Source organism: Doryrhamphus excisus, chromosome 1, assembly GCF_030265055.1.
Source record: "Doryrhamphus excisus isolate RoL2022-K1 chromosome 1, RoL_Dexc_1.0, whole genome shotgun sequence".
In the NCBI taxonomy this organism is placed as follows: Eukaryota; Metazoa; Chordata; class Actinopteri; order Syngnathiformes; family Syngnathidae; genus Doryrhamphus; species Doryrhamphus excisus.
Genome location: NC_080466.1, coordinates 43,912,366 through 43,932,500, shown reverse-complemented (window position 1 = coordinate 43,932,500; position 20,135 = coordinate 43,912,366). Strand labels below are relative to the sequence as shown.

General features: G+C 43.9%; 2 protein-coding genes across 2 annotated transcripts in view; both read right to left on the bottom strand.

The window, feature by feature from the left end:
* LOC131141616 (dysbindin-like) overlaps window positions 1-6,633 on the bottom strand; it is an 11,492-nt gene extending 4,859 nt beyond the window's left edge. The window contains exon 1 of the mRNA XM_058091609.1: window positions 6,441-6,633. Within this exon, the coding sequence (XP_057947592.1) occupies window positions 6,441-6,483 (43 nt within the window). The 5' untranslated portion in view covers window positions 6,484-6,633. The remainder of the gene's footprint in view (window positions 1-6,440) is intronic.
* Window positions 6,634-10,166: 3,533 nt separating this feature from the next.
* Window positions 10,167-18,281, bottom strand: LOC131129255 (bone morphogenetic protein 7-like). The gene is made up of 7 exons (XM_058072586.1): window positions 17,894-18,281; window positions 13,581-13,770; window positions 12,201-12,349; window positions 11,838-12,044; window positions 10,594-10,667; window positions 10,399-10,509; window positions 10,167-10,316 (listed from the first exon to the last, which is right to left on the bottom strand). Exons 1-7 carry the CDS (start codon window positions 18,279-18,281, stop codon window positions 10,167-10,169), a joined length of 1,269 nt encoding a protein of 422 aa, XP_057928569.1.
* Between the last annotated feature and the right edge of the window lie 1,854 nt (window positions 18,282-20,135).

Sequence of the window (20,135 nt, the reverse complement as noted above, 5' to 3'; positions counted from 1 at the left end):
ACCCCGTGCGTCTGCGTCACGCCTGCCATCAGCACTGTGCTGCGTTCAGGGTGACGGCATGTCACATGGGCGCAGAATCTGGCTTCCTCTTCGATGTAGCTACAAGGGAAATACTCACATTGGCGTTTGGGATCCAGATTTGATGCAGCACTAAGAGTCATGTTGTTTGTTTCTGCACGGTCAAGTCCTTAGACCGTTTGAGTACGGATTCTGGATTCATTCTTGGTCAGCATCTCCGGGGTTCTTTACACTGACACTCTTTATTTGTAATTAGTTACAAATAATTTATCCGAATATAATAGTCAACAAGCAACCTGACTATTCATCATATGCTAATATTGGCACATATGTACATTGTCCAGAAGTGCAAATATGAATTTGTGTTTGCGCCCTGTGATTGACTGTTGACCGTGTGTGCTGGGATAGGTTCAGGACAGGACATGGTGGCCTCCTTTTTATGAATGCTGGACACTATCCGCCATTGTGCTTTGTGACTGGCTGAGGAAAACATGTCCGCTGTTGTACTCGGTATGCTATGACATGCTTTCCATCTGTGTATGTTCGCAGGGGGACTTTGGGTTGACTTTTATTTTGAAATGTGTTCAGAAGAAAGGTCGGGTAAGACGGCATTCCAGTATGCCGCACCCTCTTTACGGAATGACCTGCAAAATGACTTCACTTGGTTTGAACCTGTGACTTGAAATAAATAATTGAAATGGAGTCAGAGAGACGGTTCTGGTGTTTGTGTGTCTAAGTGGAGCTTTAAGCAACGTGCGCATCCTGGACGTTCTTAAGCTCACTTAAGCTCATTGATGGCGTGATTGATTGCTGCGACGTACGTAATGCTGTGTCCCATAGATAGCTAAAGGTTAGCTACAGATGCACATCTTCAGATTGATTTGGCTTCTTTAGTCCAGGTTTCCCACCGAGGCATCATGATTGATGTGGCGTTCCCTTGCCTCCAACAACCTCTGTGACCTCTGATGAGCGCCATTGGCCTGGGAAAGCCGTCTGGTTTTAGGAAACCACGATGCTGATAATGCTGAGAGAGCGAGTCATATTTATACTTTTATTTGACAAAATGCTGATTTTATTGGACTCTTCCTGCTTGTCTATATTTGTTTTTATATCCTTCGTTCTTCTGTCTCTGTTTTTCCATCTCGAGTCCAGAGTCTCTCTCCAAGTGTCCTTCCTCTTCCCTCGCCATGTGCTTTTGGGAGTTGAGAAAGAAAGGGTCATAGTCGAGGGCTCAGGACCAGCTGGAAATGCGGAGTGACAGGAACAGGCAGAAAGGCGGAGGTACAGGACGTGCCTGCGTGACATTCTGTCTTCCCACAAAAAGACAGACGTCCACTCTGAGGGCCGGCGTCTATTCAGAGCTGCATAAAAGCACAGCTCCGAGGGAGGGTGGCCGACCCGGACCGCTGAGACATGATGCAAGGTACAGGAAATCACTTTGGATGCGGTGGAGCGTGAATACATCTAACCTTGAAAGTGTTGGACTCGGCCTCTCACGGGACATACAGATTCTAAACCTTGTGTTTGCTCTGGAGTGGTCACATGATGAGGACTCACCGTCAGTCAACAGACAGACCAATATAATGCATCATGTCCATGTGACATGGACATCAGTCATAGAGTCGTAGAGTAATAGAGTAATAGAGTAATAGAGTAATAGAGTAATAGAGTAATAGAGTAATAGAGTCATAGAGTCATAGAGTCATAGAGTGATAGAGTGATAGAGTCATAGAGTCATAGAGTCATACTGTCTTAGAGTCTTAGAGTCATAGAGTCATAGAGTCATAGAGTCATAGAGTCATAGAGTCATAGAGTCTTAGAGTCTTAGAGTCTTAGAGTCTTAGAGTCATAGAGTCATAGAGTCATAGAGTCATAGAGTCATAGAGTCATAGAGTCTTAGAGTCTTAGAGTCTTAGAGTCATAGAGTCTTAGAGTCTTAGAGTCATACTGTCTTAGAGTCATACTGTCTTAGAGTCTTAGAGTCATACTGTCTTAGAGTCATACTGTCTTAGAGTCTTAGAGTCATAGAGTCATAGAGTCATAGAGTCATAGAGTCATAGAGTCATAGAGTCATAGAGTCATAGAGTCATAGAGTCTTAGAGTCTTAGAGTCTTAGAGTCTTAGAGTCTTAGAGTCATAGAGTCATAGAGTCATAGAGTCATAGAGTCATAGAGTCTTAGAGTCTTAGAGTCTTAGAGTCTTAGAGTCTTAGAGTCTTAGAGTCATAGAGTCTTAGAGTCTTAGAGTCTTAGAGTCTTAGAGTCTTAGAGTCATAGAGTCATAGAGTCATAGAGTCATAGAGTCATAGAGTCTTAGAGTCTTAGAGTCTTAGAGTCTTAGAGTCTTAGAGTCATAGAGTCATAGAGTCATAGAGTCATAGAGTCATAGAGTCATAGAGTCTTGGAGTCTTGGAGTCTTGGAGTCTTGGAGTCTTTGAGTCTTTGAGTCTTTGAGTCTTTGAGTCTTGGAGTCTTGGAGTCTTGGAGTCTTGGAGTCTTGGAGTCTTGGAGTCTTTGAGTCTTTGAGTCTTTGAGTCTTTGAGTCTTTGAGTCTTTGAGTCTTTGAGTTATCTATGACTCATCTAGAGTCATAGACCCTGAAGCTGCAGAGCAGAGGCAACACATTGATCTGAGGCTAAATGGAGGGACGCTAGGCCTTGCTGTCTCTTACTGGCTGCCATTAACTCATCTGTGTGTCAAATGAATACGTGAGCTCACCGATCGACTCCCCTGTGACAAGGAGAGGGGGAGGTCAGGCTAGAAAAATGCCTCTCCAGATGATCTACTTGCTTTTGGATAGCAAACGTAGAAAGGCTTGACTCTGAGAGAAGAGCAGTTAAGAGAGGCCGCCACGCGGGAAACTTCCTATCCTGACTTAGAACTGGATGGCCGAGGCAAAAACCATAAAGGAACTTCCGTGTGTTTCCATGGCAACAAGGACTGCCTAGACAGTGGCAATCACTGTGGTGTAGTGTCAATAAGGCAGAACCTTTAGAAGTACTTTGGTTCTGTTCTCCCCATCCTAAAAGTATTCAACATAATAGGATAGCAGTGCTTATGCAATACTGCAGTAACTATGTCAAGGGAAGTATCTGTGCATACTCTTTGTACCATGGGAACCGTGTGTACCTTCCAGTGCAACAGGAGCTCATCAGCAGTGGGTCGTTAACGTGCTACAACTGCTCATTAGCAGATGTCTCTAAGCAAAGGCTGTGAAGATCATTAGCATGAAGTTGAACGGATGAGCAGAGGAAGCTAAAGTACTCGTTGTCCAAGACTTCAAGGACCTGAAGAAATATCCAAGATGACATCACCACCACAAGAAGGGTTAGGGTTACCTAAGACCCAAATGTTGCTACAGCTGGAAGATGACAGCAAGACGCCACAATAATAATAATAATAATAATAATAATAATAATAATAATAATAATAATAATAATAATAATAATAATAATAATAATAATAATAATAATAATAATAATAATTATTATTATTATTATTATTATTATTATTATTATTATTATTATTATTATTATAATTAAATTATTTTCATTTGTCAATCATTCACACTCACATTCACAGCCAGGGACAATTTGCAATGGATCAAACCCGGGTCTTCCCGATCTCCGGACTGTGTGGCCTACTTACAAGTCCATAGCAACAGGAAGTGTGTCCAGGCTTTTGATTGGCATATTCCAGAATGATCCAGCCCAGTTTGTCAGCCAAACAATGACATCACTAAGCAACACCAAGCATGTCCTGTCCTGCATCCCAACCACGCTTAGGACCATAGGACCGTTTGTAGGTCACTTGGTAGCCCCACTGCCTCTGTAAGCCCAAAATAACCACAGGATTTATATTCTATTTACAAATCTCTTTATCCAGACACACTTGCTACTTAAGACACTCCAGGTCCGTGGTTCTCAACTCGTTAGGCGTCTAATATCATCGCATTAGCTCTTTGAGCTCTCCTTTGCCACTGACGTTTCTGTTCTAGCTTGTTAGCAAAAACATGTTTTCATATGGAAATGGAAATGTTCACATATTTGTGGAGCCTTTTCCAGGCTACTGGCCCATAATGAGTTGTCTCTTTTTATCTGTTTTTATATCTTTCAAATGCAGTGTTTGTGACTCACATAAGGATTGTGGACCATGGACAGCATTCCAAAATTTTAAGCTGCACCGACTAAATTTAGAGGAAAAACTTCAAACTTTGACGACCTTTTAAAAGCGTCGGAATCCAGAATCGTTATGAACAGGAATCGTTCAAATTCAAACAAAACCCAACCCTAACTGTGATGGTGCGGGTCCGCACCTCCAAAGAATCTCCTGGAAAAATGAGGCGAGTGACCAATAAAGAGAAGTTCCAAGTCATTGTGGTGGTGTAGCCCCTCAAGATGTCCAGGGCCCCCCCAAACGTCTCATAATTAGTTATTTTTCTCTTTTGCTTTAAAGTATACTCTTTCTTCATAGCAGCTCTGGAGATGGAGCCGCTCTAGTCGTCGGGTGAAGTCCAGCGGTTCGGAGCAAGGCACCTGGACTGGAGTCAAAGTTTGATCCTTCATGGCACACTGATCTCAGGCCTGCAGTCTGGTGGTATCTCATTAGAAATAAGAGGCCATTGTTTGGAGACCCGTGGTGGCCCCATCCAGTGCGTGTACGTGTTTGGTGTTGTACTCTATGTATTAGAGCAGGGGTGCTCATTAAGTCGATCGCGAGCTACCGGTCGATCGCGGAGGTGGTACTGGTCGATCGCTGGTCGATCGCGGCGTGACATTAAAAAAATATCATCCCAGCATCAATGCCGTCACTTGATTGATATACAGGGCAGCCATTCAGATGACAACTGAATGTTGCCCTTCGGGCGACCAATCAAATCAAACAACGTCTCTAAGTGCAGCAGAACTTACGATGTCAGCCTATCATCCATCCCCGTTACTTGATTGACATACAGGACAACCAGTCAGATGACAACTGAATTTTGACCTTTAGGTCACCGCTCATGCGTAAACAACGATGCAAAGTGCTAAGCTAGTCGGCGAATTGCGTCAGATTTTAAGCCCTCGCTAAAGTTTATGGTCACTAAAATGAGTGAAGGAGCTGGACCAAGTAAAAAGGCAAAAACTGGACCAAGTAAAAAGGCAAAAACATATCACTTCCATACGGATATGGAATATTATACGGATATTATGATACGGATATTATCCATGACTGGTAAACATTTGGAAGTGTGCTTGAGGCTGGCTATCAGCAGCTACTGTCCGGACTATGCATCCCTGGCTGGTTCAATTCAGTGCAAGTCATCAAAGTAAACTCAGGTAATTACAAAAAATGTTAATAGTTAATTATGTGTGTTTTGCAATATTGGCTCATTTGGTTATGTAAGGTACATCAACATACATTGTACGTACAAATAATCCTCAATACATTTGAAAATAAATAGATGTTTTGCATTTTTGTAGTGGGTAGATCATTTTGACTCGGTCATTTTAAAAGTAGCTCGCATGCTGAAAAAGTGTGAGCACCCCTGTATTAGAGTATTATGTATTGTACTCGGATGGAATTAGTGGACATTACTCAGGCTGATGAGTCAACATTCCTGCCTGATTTTGGCTGCGAGTTCAGTCACTTCCAGAAGCATCACAGCACAGCTGCGGCCGTTCAATGCTGTCAGGCGGCCTGACGTAATATTCATCACAGAAACGCAGTACTGTAATATCCATCACAGACAGCAGTACTGTAATATCCATCACAGAAACGCAGTACTGTAATATCCATCACAGACAGCAGTACTGTAATATCCATCACAGACAGCAGTACTGTAATATCCATCACAGACAGTAGTACTCTAATATCCACCACAGACAGCAGTACTGTAATACTCATAGCTGACAGCAGTACTGTAGTATCCATCACAGACAGCAGTACTGTAATATCCATCACAGACAGCAGTACTGTAATACTCATAGCTGACAGCAGTACTGTAGTATCCATCACAGACAGCAATACTGTAATATCCATCACAGACAGCAGTACTGTAATATCCATCACAGACAGCAGTACTGTAATACTCATAGCAGACAGCAGTACTGTAGTATCCATCACAGACAGCAGTACTGTAATATCCATCACAGACAGCAGTACTGTAGTATCCATCACAGACAGCAGTACTGTAATACCTATCACAGACAGCAGTACTGTATGTAGACCTGGACAACTGAGGTGAGACTATGTCACTACTCTAAACTCACAGGCATGATAACAAAAGTAGTCATTTCTCTTCTTATGAGTTCTTATGAACACAAATAGAAATAAATCTGCATCCTATTCTCATGTCACCCTTTCATGTACAAATATTCCAGACACCCAAATACGGAACAAAGCATTTTGTCATTTCAGAACAAAGATGAAGACGTGACTTACAGGGAAGACGCTTGTGGTGAAGGTTGCCTGATGAGGAGCTCATGTTGTTTGGGTGATCAAACAGACTCTGATGTTCGGTTAGAGTTAGTGGGAGACTTCCACAGACAGACCGTCCATCATCATCTCCCACCTTCTCTGCATCCCGGATCAATTGAGTCCCACACCGCAATTTTCCCCTCTTTGCCTGGGCCGACTGTGCGCCCCTCGCATCGGAGAGGGGAGAAGTTTGACGCTTTGTGGAGCCGAGCAGCTGACCAATGACAGGGGGGAGGGAGGAGATAGGAGGGAGGAGATAGGAGGGAGGAGAGAGAGAGAGGAAGGGATTGAGACGAGGGGTTTTATGTAACAAGGTGTTATTTTTGTCTTCCTGTATACAGTACACCCTTGCCCCCTTCCTTTCTCTTTCATTCAAGGTTCAATTCACTTCATAAAATTCAAATAATTTGAATCATAAATCCAGTCACAATGTGTGACTAATTCCCAGGTAATTTTTCTCAATATTATTTTTTTTTCCGTCATTTTTTGTCCTTTAACTCCTTCACACCATTCAAGCATCAAGTGGTTTAGCTCGTTCCTTAGCATAGTAGCATTTTTAGCTTTCACGTAGCACTGTCATGCTAGGCTTAGCATGCTAATGTCAACATGCTAACATTAGCATTGTAGCGTTATTGCTGTTTTCATGACTAGAAGCTATGACTATATAAACACTTAATGCGATCATGTCTGGTGTTAGCATGTTCGCACTAGCATGCTAATGTTAGCGCAGAGTGTTAGGAAGCGTAAAACAACAACTAGCTTCAGGCTACGAGTTCTTTCCTGGTGCTCGCTGTCAGCTGTGGGTCACGAGGTCGAGCAGGTTGTCCAGAAGCCAGAAGGTTGGCGGTTTGATGCTCTACCCAGTCACCGCCGTTGTGTCCGTTTGGCAAGCTTGGACCAAGAGAGGGGACACGTTGAATGGGTCCTGGTCTCGTACACCCTCCCTCGGCTTGCCCCCTGTCCCAAGGGGGCTACCATTGTCTCTTGAGGCAGAGGGATGCCTACTACCAGGTCGTTTTCACCTTGCGTCTTAATATTTATTATTTCAGGAACATCAGTTCTAAAAAGTTAAAAAAAACTAATTCTTAAAAATAACTTTAAAAATAAGTATTTCCAGCTTAAAGGTCCTTTTTTGTTTTAGATATCAAAGTATAAAATCTAGGATACTGCAAAGAGCTGTTTGTTATTTTAGCTGAGCTGTGCTAGCGCCTTAATCCCGAGTATCTACTGTCAGCCTTAAAGGAAACGCTACATATTCCTCCCTTTTATGTCATATTTGTTAAACTGCGTTACAATACACAAACTTTTTAAAGAAGGAAACACAAATATTATACTTTAGACCAGGGGTCTGGAACCTTTTTGGCTAAGAGAGCCATGAAGACCAGATATTTTAAAATGTGTATCTGTGAGAGCCATATACATTTTTTTAAACATTGAATGCAATAAAATGTGTGCATTTTTATGTAAGACCAACAGTTTTAGATATAATGGGCTCTAATTATGTAGACCAGGCACACTACCCCACGCCAAGGGGGTGTGGCCAGCACACTTTTGTGAGCGCAGTGTCCAATAATAAATCAAATACTTGTTGCCATTAATACAACTTCTGCTGCTGCATGGTTTTGCACCATACTCAGTATATTTCATTCTTTTGGCCATCTTTGCCAGAAGGCTTGGTTCTGCAGCTTTAGCTAGGTGACTATTTGACCAAAGGAGGAAAGTTTACATTTACATGTTGACATCTCAATGACCGAGGTAGACTACCGCATTATCCAGTAATAATCGAGTTTTGGTGTTTGACCTGGAAAATATCATCAGGAAAGATAGATATGGTTGGCCATATTGCAGTAGAAAATAGATGGACGGATTAAAATGCATAAGAAAGTTGTTGATTTTTAAAATTATTTTTAACAGTCATTTCTGTGATGGTGGCGGCACGGTGGTCTAGGGGTTAGCGCTCAGACCTCACAGCTAGGAGACCAGGGTTCAATCCCACCCTCGGCCATCTCTGTGTGGAGTTTGCATGTTCTCCCCGTGCATGCGTGGGTTTTCTCCGGGTACTCCGGTTTCCTCCCACATTCCAAAAACATGCTAGGTTAATTAGCGACTCCAAATTGTCCATAGGTATGAATGTGAGTGTGAATGGTTGTTTGTCTATATGTGCCCTGTGATTGGCTGGCGACCAGTCCACGCCCGAAGACAGCTGGGATAGGCTCCAGCACCCCCCGCGACCCTCATGAGGAAAAGCGGTAGAAAATGAATGAATGAATGAAAAATTTTTTTGTGGTAAGAAATGCTTACAGTCATCAAAAGAGCCCTACCTGGCTCCCGAGCCATAGGTTCCCTACCTCTGCTTTAGACCAAAAAAGCCAATAACTTGACTCTGAGTTGTCTGCAGAGATGTAAAATATGGACTAAGTGCATCACTTCAAACCACTTTGTAGAATGACTCCGTAGACGAGCTTACGGGCCCAAAATGAGGTCATAAAGAAGGTGTGGTTCCATCCAGACGCATACCTGCTTCATTTTCCATGTTCTATAACAAGACGCCAATGTTGGATTGCTTCTTCTGTTCACCTTTGGGTCACAAGCAAGCGTGGCTGCTGGTGAGCTGCAAATAAGAACAATACCCCCCCCTTGTGTGGACCTTGGTCCATCCTCGTCCTCCAGGACGCTGCCGAGGGAGCATGTGCTGTGCTGCTGACCGATGCCACGTTTCTTAAACCGATCCCATGTCAACACGCTCAGCTCATTCATGACAAGCTGGCTACCGAGATCAGGATTTACCGAAATAAGTCCAGTATTTACTGTAGTTTTATTTTTTCTGTTTGTAAATGAATTGGTCTCGACTGGTGGGAAATCATTTTTAATATTTCATTGTTGTGACATTGCTCAGGAGGCAGTCGCACGGTGGTTGAGTGGTTAGCGTGTAGGCCACACGGTCGATGGGGAAGTAGTCTAATGTCGGCCTAAGTGGTTGTACAGTACACTAAAGTACAGTACAGTACAGTACAGTACAGACATTGATTGTAGGGAATAAATTAAATGAAGGCATTGTAGGCCAGCAGAGAAGACCTTGCTGGCCCTGGTGGCCCACCACAGTGCAGAACGCATGCAAAGGTGCAAAACCCGATGTGTAACTCATGAGCTTGAATCCCTGCCATCCTTCCGGAAGCTACCGTACCGTCCGTACGCAGCAAAGACCTGGAGGTGTTTCGATCCCACACGTGATTATTTATAAGGTCTGCAGTAATTTCCCGTACACCCGACTTGGCCCCGGTGTCTGTTGAAGACCAGTCCAAACCAGTAAAGCTTAAGTTCTGCTTTATCTCCTTCAGTCCTTCCAGAACAGGATGTTCAGACTGGTGCTTAAAAGTTCACGAGGCGTCCAATTCATAATCAATCTGATTTGAACGATCACAACGGAAATCCATGGACAGTATCTGGTCCAAACGGGAAGTCCAATCCAGTTCAAGTATCCCGTAGTGCAAACTTCCAAGTTGCACGGATGAATACAAAAATAGGCAGCGCAACCAGCGGGGGTCTAATTGCTCAGCTGCTGGTCATAAATATTCCCAAACATAAAAGCCAATTCCGTGTCGGACAATAAAGCCTCCCCTGCCTCTGCTTCCATGTTCTTCTTTGTGAAAGCGTCCCTCAGAAACGGGCTGACGTAAGGACGCTCGTGGCTCAGTGACAGCCGCAGGACCGGACCACCATGTTGCGGTACTTCTTGAGGATGACGTTGGAACTGTCGTCAAAGTAGAGCACGGAGATCCCGTGGAGCTGCGTGGGAGCGCAGCAGGGCTTGGGCACGGTTCCGGGGTTGATAAAGTGTACCTGCGGGTCCAAGAAGCAGAGGTCAGGTGACACGTTTGTCACGGAACACCAAGTCTTGACTTCCCAGACTTCCTGGACTTACCAGGGTTTGAACGATAGCGTGATTGGTGGCATTCATGTAGGAGTTGAGAGGGAAGGCGCACTCCCCCTCGCAGTAGTACGCCGCATAGCCTTCTGGTGCGATGATCCAGTCCTTGGTCCAGACCAGGATCCAGCAGACAAAGTCAGTAAATATGTTTTTATATACGTACAATAAAATCCTAACTACTCCACCTACCTGCCATCCTAAATCTCTGAAGCTGACATACAGCTCACGTTTTTTGCATCCATCCTTGGAGATGCCCAGATGATCTAAAATGGAAATAAATATTAACAATTAAAATGTGTATACATACAGTAAATACAGTATTTAGGTAGTATCACTACTATCGCTTTACTTAAAAAAATAATAATAATTGGGCCCAAATAATGTATCAAACACATCATAATATACATCATAATGTATATCATAATGTTACATCATAATTTATATCATAATGTACATTATAATGTTACATCATAATGTACATCATAATGTATATCATAATGTTCATCATAATATACATCATAATGTACATCATAATGTTACATCATAATGTACATCATAATATACATCATAATGTACATCATAATGTTACGTCATAATGTACATCATAATGTACATCATAATGTTACATCTTAACATTACATCATAATGTTACATCACAATGTTACATCACAATGTACATCATAATGTACGTCATAATGTTACATCTTAACATTACATCATAATGTTACATCACAATGTTACATCACAATGTACATCATAATGTACATCATAATGTTACATCATAATGTACATCATAATATACATCATAATGTACATCATAATGTTACATCACAATGTACATCATAATGTACATCATAATGTTACATATTAACATTACATCATAATGTTACATCACAATGTTACATCACAATGTACATCATAATGTACATCATAATGCACATCATAATGTTACATCATAATGTTACATATTAACATTACATCATAATGTTACATCACAATGTACATCATAATGTACATCATAATGTACATCATAATGTACATCATAATGTTACATATTAACATTACATCATAATGTTACATCACAATGTACATCATAATGTACATCATAATGTTACATCATAATGTACATCATAATGTCACATCATAATGTACATCATAATCCATATTATATTTTATATTATATCATATAAATATGATATTATATATCCATATTATATTATTATATCTACTATACTGGGTAATACCAGTGTTAATGTGACTATAGGGGTGTTATCTCATGTCTCGAGGGCTCTAATGGTTAAAAACAAACATGTTTTCTATTCTCTAACTATAAAAATATTTAATGTATTCATATTTAATTCTTCTCAGTAGAAATTCACTCATGGCGGTCACGTCTGGAAGCCATTAACCGTAACGAACGATGGACTGTTTACCCGTTGCGGCCTCGACTGCCTTGAGCGCGTCTTGGACAGTCCTCTGGGGTTTTGAACGGTTGGAATGGCGCCCCTTGTGGCCGTGAGCGGAGCGGATGTTGCGAAAGCGAACCTCGTTGGATTTGAAGAAGGCGACCAGGAAGGGCTGCTTGTCTCGTGCCCCGCTGCCCGTCAGCAGCCCGGCCAGGCGGGGGTTCCTCCTGTGGCCTGGTGGGGCAGCGTGATCATGGGAATAGCATTACGGACTGATGGACCAGGCGGATGGTTTTTGGTTTGTGTACAGTAATTATGTCGATTTTTTACTTTGCTTAAATAAAGAAATAAACCAGATGTGAAAGCATCTAGGATCCGATCCTAACTGACCATGGCTGTCCTGCAGGACCAGATGAAGGCCAAGGTTGTGTTCAGGGTTGCCCAGCCAAAGATTGCTGGTGGCAGTCAGGTCAAACATGAGCCAGCCCTCCTCTGCAGCCCACACCTCTCTTTGGTCCACCAGCAGCAGATCCACTTCGCTGGGGGGGGGGACAACACGGGTAAGGAGAAGAACTTGCCAAACATGTGATTGTGGTTTTGGTGTACACACAACAACTTGAGGCAGAAATATGAGCTAAGTGGAAAAGTACGTCAGAGGTTCATCAACATGATTTTGTTTCTTCATGAACTTGCTAAAAGCAGCTTCAATCAACTATTGAACTATCCAAAAACATCCCTTTAAAAGTACCGCTATGCTAAAGTACCACCAACAAGTGGTACTTTAAATGGTGTGTGGTCTCTACAACAACAAATACTTGTGAGTGTCATCTTACAGGCCGACAATAGGAGGGATGTTCAACCCCCAGGCAGACGTCTGTCTTTTGTCCTGACGCCCGCTCGTCTGCGCCGAGTGGCCTTTATGTGTGGGTCTGCGAATGACAATGGTCTAGCCCTCATCTGCGTCACCGGCCCCCCCTGTCACCGATGAAGGACCCCCCCCCCCCTCACACGAGGTACTGCCAACGCTACAGTAGTGATGCTACCGTACTATTTAACTGTTGTCAACTACTAGGATCTCTCTCTGGCAGCTGTTGCTACAGGTGTAGTTTACCACCAGCAGTGAATGGATACTGGGTTCACTTCACTGGGAAATACTCTGAGTGCCTTGAAAAAAACTATTCATAAAATCAAATCCATTATTATTATTTTATATGATTAATGAAGGAGGGCGGCACGGCGGTTGAGTGGTTAGCGCGCAGACCTCACAGCTAGGAGGACCAGGGTTCAATTCCACCCTCGGCCATCTCTGTGTGGAGTTTGCATGTTCTCCCCGTGCATGCGTGGGTTTTCCCCTCCCACATTCCAAAAACATGCTAGGTTAATTAGCCACTCCAAATTGTCCATAGGTATGAATGTGAGTGTGAATGGTTGTTTGTCTATATGTGCCCTGTGATTGGCTGGCCACCAGTCCAGGGTGTACCCCGCCTCTCGCCCGAAGACAGCTGGGATAGGCTCCAGCACCCCCCGCGACCCTCGTGAGGAAAAGCGGTAGAAAATGAATGAATGAATGAATGATTAATGAAGGTTGTTTGTCTATATGTGCCCTGTGATTGGCTGGCCACCAATCCAGAGTGGACCCCGCCTTTCGTCCCAAGACAGCTGGGATAGGCTCCAGCACCGTGAAATGAATGAATATTCTAATTGTACTATTACTCTCAAAAGACAGTAGAAGAGGTAATACTAACCAGAGGGATCCCAAAAGTAGTTTACCTGAGTGCGGTCTCCCGTAAGACCTGGTAGATGCTGACTCGGAACGTCTCGTTCTCGTAGCGTTCCTGGATGAAATCTTTAAAAATCCTGAATTCCGCCGCCGTGACAGCCTCTCCCTCCGGAATACGGGAAAGGTCAAATCGGAATTCTCTTTGTTGCTTCTGGTACAGGAGTTCTTTATCCTGATCAACTGAAAACAAAGAGACGGGACATTGCGTATTTCGATATTCCAGTTTAACATCTGGCAGAAAATGTAAATCAACATTTGATTGACTGGCGTTATAATAAAGGACATGACAGTAACAGCAGGCTTTATTGGTTTCAAGCAGCTGCGGCACGTTAAACACACAACGGTTTCTCCCTTGGGAAGAAAAGTCAAGCCGCTGGGAGACGCCGACCCAGTCAGTGATGTCAAGTTCTGTCAAAGCTGTTCCAGACTCCAACCCTCCTCTGATGTGTGTCGCCTTTCGCCACATCTCGGAAGCGCCGCAGCAGGAATAGAAAAACTCTCGCCTCAGCCTGCAACGGCATTGATCTAAACATCACTTAAGTCCGCCCGACATGCCAACAGGGGGGTTAAAACACACCCTGCACCCAGTTTGGCTCACACATGTGCGGACCACAAGAAAAGGCCCATTAAAGCGCTGCCCGGAAAACCGCAGCTGCCAGGGTGCTTTTCCAAACACGTTCGCATTCAGGATGGAAATCCACACAATTCATGCCCCTGCCAGACTGTCCCGCACACACGTCCCGGATCATTTTCCCATGGGTCACCGCCCCGGGACTTCATCCTGATTGTTGACGATGGACGTCAAGCGTTGTGGCATTGTGGGTTCTCGTCCCGCTTCCAGGACTCTGGCTTTCCAAAGGAGAGACCCCAATCTTTCTGTAGCATTAGTCAACGTGTTTGTCCTGGGAAGGGGCGCCAAAGGTCGGTGAAGCGGCGCAGCCATTAGACAGCCCGCTGACATCACCGTGACATGACGTCATACGTCACAATTCCAATGTCGCACCACGAAAGGTCTCAGATTGGCTCAGCCTTCTAAAAACACACGGCCGCCCGCTCCGAGGAAGTGTGCGTTCGGAGCCCTGCTAGCCATTTGTGTGACCGCAATTAAATGCTGGAGGGACCAGGGGGGGGCGGGGGTGGGGGGTATTTTTATGAAAGCAATAATTGCTTGTAAGGACTCGGTGTGTTTATGTTAGGGACCATTAGCTGCAAAGATCAGACCTCAGATATGCAAACTTCCCTCTGGGAGGCATTTCAACACTTCACTTTGCCCCTGACACCCCCCCCCCCCCCCCCCCCCGCCCGCCCCGCCACAGACGTGGGGCTTCCATTAACCATTCGGGATTTTATGGGCGGGTTTTTTTAACAATCCGCTTGGGTGGGTTTCAGACGTATTCCAGTGGCCGCAAGCGTGGCCACACCATTTTTTCGAATGACTCCCCAAGACTGAAAATATCATCGTCCTCCGATGTCCGTCCCTCAGGAGAAGATGTGATCTTCATGTCTGTTGGACAGCATTGAACATTTTTCTTGCCGATTATCGCAGCTCCCGCCATAATGGTGAGGATAAGCGGCCTGGAAAATGTAGGGATGGATGACCTCAGCGATCAAAAGGACCCCGTCTAAGCAACATGGGCTTACATCCGCGTCAGCAACGTCTGCTGGTTGGACGAAGTGTCTCATCTGCAAACGCCTGCAGGCATGAAACAGTTTTAGCCGGACTGCAGGGGTGTGCAAACTGTTCCATGGACTATAATCCCTCATTTATCACGGATAATTGCATGGCTGAAATTCCACAAAGTACCATTCCTTATTTAGAAATCTAATATTTTTGTACTTAGAGCATAGAAAAACTTGTTTACGGCGTTCTAAATATTAGAGTCCCTAGACATGGAATAACACGCCTATAGTCGGTTTAGCACCGGTTTCTGTGTAGCCGGTGTTTTTATTCGGGATTTATTCGGGATTATTGTGCCTTTTGTGAGATCATTCACACCTACAATAAAAGCCTGATGTTCCATCAATCAAGTCGGCCATTTGTGTGTCTCATCACACATTAAAGTATCATCACTGATAGTCTTTGAATTTTCCCTAAATGCTGTATGTTTTCCCAAAAAGTATTCCTACTGCTGATAAGTAAAGAACAGAAAAGGGAAGAAACGTGATAGAAGATGGGAGCCCATGTTTATACAGAAATAGGACATAATATTATGTGTGGCTTGAAAGATCAGTCCAAATAGTCTAGAATGGCCTAGAATGGACTAGAATGGTCTAGAATGGCCGCTATGAAGGGGTTATCTTTTGAAAAATGGCTGTGATTGAATAGTTCATGAAGGTCCCAGATACAGCATGGTGACACCTCTAGATGTGCAACGTGCAATTCGAATCTCTGGGATGCATGGCGTGTACGCTTTTACACCTCTAGAATCACACTGATTTCCAACCCCCCCCCCCCCCCACTAATAAAATGAACACCCAAGCACTCCCCACCTGCAGGATACACCTTCATCTGCTGCAGGCTGTGATCTTTGCAGCGGAAATACCATAATCCATTTAAGTCTTGAAGTCATCATGCGGGGACCACCAGCACAATGGGGGGGGGGGGGGGGGGGGTAGAAACTCCAAAAAACGACCGGCCTGGGATGCTTTGGTGTGCTCCAGGAAGAAACACCCCCACTAATTATGTCTGTCTGCATTCCCATTCTTTCATTTTGGAGCGGGAAATGCCGCCCAGCTGATGTTCATGGTGGGGTTTTCTCAAATGGTCTGAATTTGGGGGTTCACACCAAATATCTCTTGGTTGGTGTGAAACCTGTCACCCTCCACACACTAAGAGGACGAAGACTTCACCGCCATGCATCCTTCCACAACTGACCTTCTAGCCGGTTTCCTTCTTAAAGTGATAGGACTGGTATTAGTTCATGGAACACGGTGTGGCTGTAGGCGAGGGTGGAGAGTTTGAGTGCTGTGATTTGTTACTATTTGTCCAGCCTGGAAGTTCTCTTTTTGACGGCGCCATAGTTTTTAGTTCTAGCGGGAGAACCCCGAGACAACATCAAAGATAAATAAAATATAAGACACAGCAATTGGCTGGTCCTTCTGTTGGAACCAGCGACCGTGGATGGGAACACCAAATGCTTTAGGCTTTTAAACAATACAGACCCAGACTTTCATTTCCCAGATTTACATTAGTTCATTCATTCATTCATTTTCGCCAGCCAATCACAGGGCACATATAGACAAACAACCATTCACACTCACATTCATACCTATGGACAATTTGGAGTGGCTAATTAACCTAGCATGTTTTTGGAATGTGGGAGGAAACCGGAGTACCCGGAGAAAACCCACGCATGCACGGGGAGAACATGCAAACTCCACACAGAGATGCCCGAGGGTGGAATTGAACCCTGGTCTCCTAGCTGTGAGGTCTGTGTGCTAACCCCTAGACCACCGTGCCGCCCCTTTACATTACACGTTTAGTTTACTTATTAATTTATACGTTTCTGACAGAGTTCCACTCCACTATTTATCTATTCAAGTATCTTTCATCTCTGCACTTGTAGTTTAATTATTCATTCCAACACATTTTAATTTTTTTTTATTTGATTTAATATAACACCCTTTGTTCTTCTTATCATTTTGTATTTTATATGTTATTCTTTCAACAGCCTTCTCCTTCCTTTGGGAAAGTGAAGTGAAGAAGAAGTGGTAGGATGAAATAAACTCCTTTTCCTTTCCAGACATGTTGAATATAATAATAATAATAATAATAATAATAATAATAATAATAATAATAATAATAATAATAATAATAATAATAATAATAATAATAATAATAATAATAATAATAATAATAATAATAATAATAATAATAATAATCATCATCATCATCATCATCATCATCATCATCATCATCATCATCATCATAATATAATGTCACTTATGAATAATCATGTCTAACAGGAACCAGATTTGGACGCCTCCCTGGGGAGGTGTTCCGGGCATGCCCAGCCGGGAAAAGGCCCCGGGGCAGACCTAGGACACGCTGGAGGGACTATGTCTCACAGCTGGCCTGGGAACGCCTTGGTGTCCTCCCGGTGGAGCTGGAGGAGGTGGCCGGGGACCGGGAAGTCTGGGCTTCCCTTCTAAGACTGCTGCCCCCGCGACCCGGACCCGGATAAGCGGAGGAAAATGGATGGATGGATGTCTAACAGGTTAGACAAGCTCAACTTTGGGGCTGCTTGGAGAAAAGAGGCCCACTTCCACTTCCACTTCCACAGCATTCCCATCACAAACTCACCCAGATTGACAAAACTCATCACCATGTCGGCGTCATCCAGGAAGCGGCTGTCCTGCAGGGTGACCGTGTTGGGGGCCAGGTGGGGGTCGAAGCCGGAGTATCTGCTGTGCGGTGCGTCCGCCGAGGCCGTGTTGTACAGGTCCAGCATGAACATCGGCGCCGCGGTGTGTCTGCTCTGGACGGGAGCGGGTCGCGGCCGGTGGGGCAGCCCCAAGATGGAGAGGATCTCCCGCTGGATGTCCCTGCGCTCCTGGCTCCTCAGTCGGCGCTGGATGAAGCTGGAGCGCACCTCGTTGTCCGCGGAGAAGTTGGAGAAGGAGAGTCCGCAACTGCAAGTCATTACAAAAACCATGACAGTCCCCAAGGCGCATGGAAGCCTTTGAACCATATTTTACGCGCGTCTCTAAAAGATGTTTGTGGAGTAACAAAAGGTCCATAAACATCACCGGCGTGCGGATGTTGTACACGGTGTTCTTCTAAATGTCCATCTGCAATCATCTGCTGCTATGCTGGGCTGCTTTGTGGGATCCAGTCGTGCGTCTTTCTTATGGCTTTCTTGGAGGTGGCTGGTCCGATACTAATACCGATGGCGTCGATACCACAATTGATGGTGATATCGGATTGATACAAGTGTGATTAGATCGATATTTTCGGTTGTGGTTTACGTTTATGTTCACAAATACAATAGTTTTTTTTTATGGTTACATTTATGAAGAAACCTGCAGAGATCTTCAGCAAGGATCTTCATTCTACGATTTCCTGGTTTCTTTTTTGCATGCTTGTCACACTTGGACGTTTCAGATCGTCAAACAAATGTAAATATTAGACAACACAACACAACTGAACACAAAATGCAGTTTTTATTAAAAAGTGATTCCCCCCTAAAGCTGATAAGTGGTTGGCCCCCCTTAGCGGCAACAACTGCAATCAAACGTTTGCGATAACTTGCTATGAGTCTCCTCCAGCGCTGTGAAGGACTTTGGCCCACTCGTCTTTCGGCCTTCAGGATTCATGCTTCCATTTATCACAGCAAGTCTTCCAGGTCCCTGAAGCAGCCAAACGGCCTCGGACCATCACACTACCACCACCATCTTTTACTGTTGCTATGATGTCAAGATTTTAAGATGTTAAGATACGCCTTTATTCGTCCCTCAGTGGGGAAATTTGTATTGCACAGCAGCAAGAGTACAGAGTCAGTTAAGCAGTACAAAATACACAATATAGAAAAATAAACAATATAAACAACCCAAGTATTAACAAAAATCAACAGTTTTTTCCCAGAGTTATATACAATACAGTATGTAGATAATATGAGACGAGATGAGATATATGACCAGTCTATACACTGAGATCTTGTTAGAGAGTTAATATGAGGCATTATGGAAATACTTCACATAGAACTTAGTATATTGCATTTAGAGCCCTTAATATTGCACATGGAGGTTGATCAGATATTGCACAGTGAATGGGGTCTGGAGTAACTATACTGAATGTAAAAAGCAAAGTATTGCACAGATGTACATAGCAGTGTAGAAGTCTATTTCTTCTTCTGAAATTACCATAACAGCATTTTTTGCCTAAAATCCTTGTCTTGTGTATTTTTCTCATTATAACCATGAGCAGTAAAATAAAAGGGGGTATGGGGTCCCAAAATCCTCTTGAAAGTGTACTTGGTATCGGATAGATACCTACAAGTGCTGTATCGCCCACCCTGTTCCAGACCCTATTTCAGGGGAGGAGGGGCGGATTCAGGGTGGGATTAACATCAGTAAAAGAGCAGATGAGGAATGGTTCAGCGTCCCGAAGCCTCCTGTCCTGAATAGGTGAGGAGGAACTTTGTTTGGATTGCCTTCCTATACAAATGTTGCTACTAGTCCTATACTTTGGAGATGTGAGCATCCAGCATCACAGTAAGATGCCTTACATGTCATTACAGGCTCAGGGTCCGGTGTGGCGACCTCGATATACGACTCTCCTCTAGATGCTCATCAGGTGATGAAGAATAAAAACAAGTAATCCCCTTGTCAGCTCAGACATCTTTGAACTCAAACAATAAACTCGGTCCCACCCGAGTTATTTGGGGGTGATCAGCTGCAGATCAGGGGCATGAAGGGACTTGCCAATGGCCCGAGTGAATTAGTGCAACAATGTGCAAAGTGCTGTTACTTAATGGCTGCGGGTGTGATGAATGACAACACTTAAATCCAGCCATGAGGTGCTGACGATGGCGATTGAATCAAAT

What these genes read in the sequence shown, in the direction of transcription:
- LOC131129255 (XM_058072586.1), bottom strand. Translation starts at nt 18,281, where the DNA reads ATGGTTCAAAGGCTTCCATGCGCCTTGGGGACTGTCATGGTTTTTGTA. An exon ending in TTACGGGAGACCGCACTCAG is followed by an intron (nt 12,350 to 13,580) that starts GTAAACTACTTT and finishes CCCCCCCCCCAG; the next exon opens with CGAAGTGGATCTGCTGCTGG. An exon ending in GGTCCTGCAGGACAGCCATG is followed by an intron (nt 12,045 to 12,200) that starts GTCAGTTAGGAT and finishes CTGCCCCACCAG; the next exon opens with GCCACAGGAGGAACCCCCGC.